Genomic DNA, 2,762 nt, shown 5'->3' with positions numbered 1-2,762 from the left:
TACTTTCTCCGTTATTCAAACGAATTTTACTAACGGCATCCTTATTCTTTGTTAAGTGTATCCAAAATTTGTGTGGGTCTGCGGTGAGAAAGTTATGCATTTTAACGTTAAAGAAAGTGTACTTAGACTGTTTAATTTTCAAGCGCAACTCTGTGCGAAGTGACTGTAGGGAAACGTGCCCTGTTTTAAATCGCTTGGATCCTAGACGCTTGATACGACGCTTGAGCTGGAGCAGTTCGCGAGTAATCCAGGGACTACTGCGATTCATTTTTCTAAGTTTAGTCGGCACGTATCTTGTGATACATTTGTGTACAATAGACTTGAAGTGCACCCATAGGTCATTAACTTTCATGAGACCAGCCACGTGTTTCACAACGAATTCATCGTAGTCTTGTTCCAATAAATCTAAGATACTTTCGTCTAGGGCATTGTTGAAGTCAAGAAATGGTTTTCTTAACTCAGGGACAGGCGGTCGCATCATGTTACTTTTGAAGAGTACAGCTTTGTGATCAGAAATGCCTGGTATGATTTCAACGGACAAGCCAAGTTTTTCAATAGTATCGGTAACAAACTCAAGGTCTAGAAGGGAGCTTGAACCTGATGCAGTACGTGTCGGCCCCTGCACGACCTGCTTTAAATTAAATGCAAAGGCGATATCAAGCAAAAGATCAGAATGTTGACATGAAGCTACAGTACGCAGAAGTTCCCAGTTGATTTTTGGTAAATTAAAGTCACCACACATCATTACATAAGCATATTTTTTACCATGTGCTAACAAAAATTCGTGCAGTCGTTCTAGAACCGAGACGTCTGCATCCGGGGGTCTATACACAGAACCAATAAAAATGTTCAAATTGCTAAACCGAAGCAATATCCAAACCATTTCGATGCCTGTATTATCAGGAATAACTGTGTAATCTAGTCCCTTTTTTATAGCTATGGCTACGCCCCCTCCCCATCTGCTACGGTCGTGCCGTACTATCTCATGAGTGTTGGGTATTACTTCTGAATCAGGAATAGCTTCGTTCAACCAAGTCTCGGTTATGATTGTGATGTCAGCGTCGTGTGTGATAAGAAGACCTTCTAAGTCATCGCATTTATTCCATATGCTTCTGGCATTAATGTTCAACAAAGAAAAAGAGCCCGCAGTGGGGCGGACTTTGAGGCATTGGCTGGGTAACTTCACAGTCTGCGCATGTCTGTGATATTTGCGAGCGTCCGAACAGACTGGTCAGGGATCATTTACGGGCACTCTTTCCTCGTGAGTTTCATCCCATCGGAACAGTTTTCCGTTGATCTTTATCTTGTCAAAAAAGAGCCCGACCTTCGCACCATTTGCTTTTTGCTGTTGGGCGCTGTCCCAAAGCTTCTTACGTATCGACTGAACCCGTGGCGAAAAGTCTTCCGAGATGACGTATTTCGTGTTTTTTAGCTTGCTGCAATTTTGAAGGATCCTTCCCTTGTCCCTACCGTTCAACAGTTTAAAGATTAGTGGGCGGCATTTCTTTTCAGCAGGTCTTCCAAGTCTGTGAATTCGCTCGATAGCTACATTAGGCACCTTCAGTATGTCGTTGAGAATTTTTTCAGACACAATTGCCTCTAGGTCCTGGTGCTGCTCTTCATTATTTTCTGGCACACCGTAAACAATTAGATTATTTCTCCTGCTTCTGTTTTCTAAGTCGTCAACCTTACGAAGCAAAGTTTCCACAGTTTTTTGCATTTCGTCGACTCTCTGTGAATAAGATGTAACAGTAGAAGTCAATCCGTCCAGTTTTCCTTCGATAGCAGCTATCCTGTTATTTGTTTCGCCAAGTTGTTGATGTACTGACTGCGTGGTTTGCTTTCGGACATTCAGTTCAGCCAGAATTTGTGTAAACATAGTTTCAGTTCCAGGTCCAGGATAAAGTTCGACGTCACCACAAGAACAAAGCAAGTCCACGAAACAATGGTAAATCGCCAAAAGCACTACGCGATCTTTTCAAAACGAAGTAAAACGAGATTTTGTGTCTATAATATTTCCCCATGAATGTATTAAAAATGTGAGTACGTGTTACACTGAAATGTGGTAACAGTATATATGTTTTAGCGTTTTTTCTTGTAATATGTTTTTTTTTTTCACTTTTTTTTCTTTACATGTTGTGATAAAATATGCTGTGTATAAACTTTTTTTTACGACATTCCGCCAACTGCCAATGAAAGGGGGCCTGCGGCCCTGTCAAGCTGGCTTCTGGCAGCTTTTTCTGCAGGCTTCCTGCATCATGTAATGTGATGTGAATAAACTTCTTCTTCTTCTTCTTCTTCTCAGGGGCCGTGGGCACGGCAGAAGCAAAAGAAAGGCATCATCGCTATGGTAAACGTGGACAGGACGCTTGTCCCTAACCTGGATAAGAAACAAGAAGAGGCTTGTAAGACGCATATTCCTTGAGCTTCCGCCGCGCCCACTGACAAGGCTGCACCGCAGGTCCGTCTTTATACCCGTCGGAGCTGGTGACGTAGACGATGGTGGCTGGTGATAATCAGCGTGTGGTAGATTCCAGGCGGGCAGGTCCGGATTTTCAGTTCCGCAGGTGTTTTCCGCTGACTGGTTGGTCAAGAAAACGTGATGCTCGGTCGCTTCGACAGGAAAACCGAAGCATATTTCGCCTGGTGAAAGCTTCACAGCGATGAAGTGCACGGCCTGGATAAGAAACAAGAAGGGGCTTGTAAGACGCATATTCCTTGAGCTTCCGCCGCGCCCACTCGCATATATACTCGCATATATA

At 43.4% G+C, this 2,762-nt stretch overlaps 1 protein-coding gene across 1 annotated transcript; it reads right to left on the bottom strand.

Moving 5' to 3' along the window:
• Nucleotides 1-1,064: 1,064 nt before the first annotated feature.
• On the bottom strand, nt 1,065-1,879 carry LOC149334652 (uncharacterized). The gene has a single exon (XM_089555860.1). The coding sequence runs from the start codon at nt 1,877-1,879 to the stop codon at nt 1,232-1,234; it is 648 nt and encodes a 215-aa protein (XP_089411986.1). The 3' UTR covers nt 1,065-1,231.
• Between the last annotated feature and the right edge of the window lie 883 nt (nt 1,880-2,762).

Source organism: Amblyomma mixtum, chromosome 8, assembly GCF_055824585.1.
Source record: "Amblyomma mixtum isolate Tamu chromosome 8, ASM5582458v1, whole genome shotgun sequence".
NCBI classification, from domain to species: domain Eukaryota; kingdom Metazoa; phylum Arthropoda; class Arachnida; order Ixodida; family Ixodidae; genus Amblyomma; species Amblyomma mixtum.
This window is presented reverse-complemented; position numbering and strand designations above follow the sequence as displayed.

Coding starts and splice junctions, on each gene's coding strand:
- LOC149334652 (XM_089555860.1), bottom strand. CDS start 1,879: ATGTTTACACAAATTCTGGCTGAACTGAATGTCCGAAAGCAAACCACG.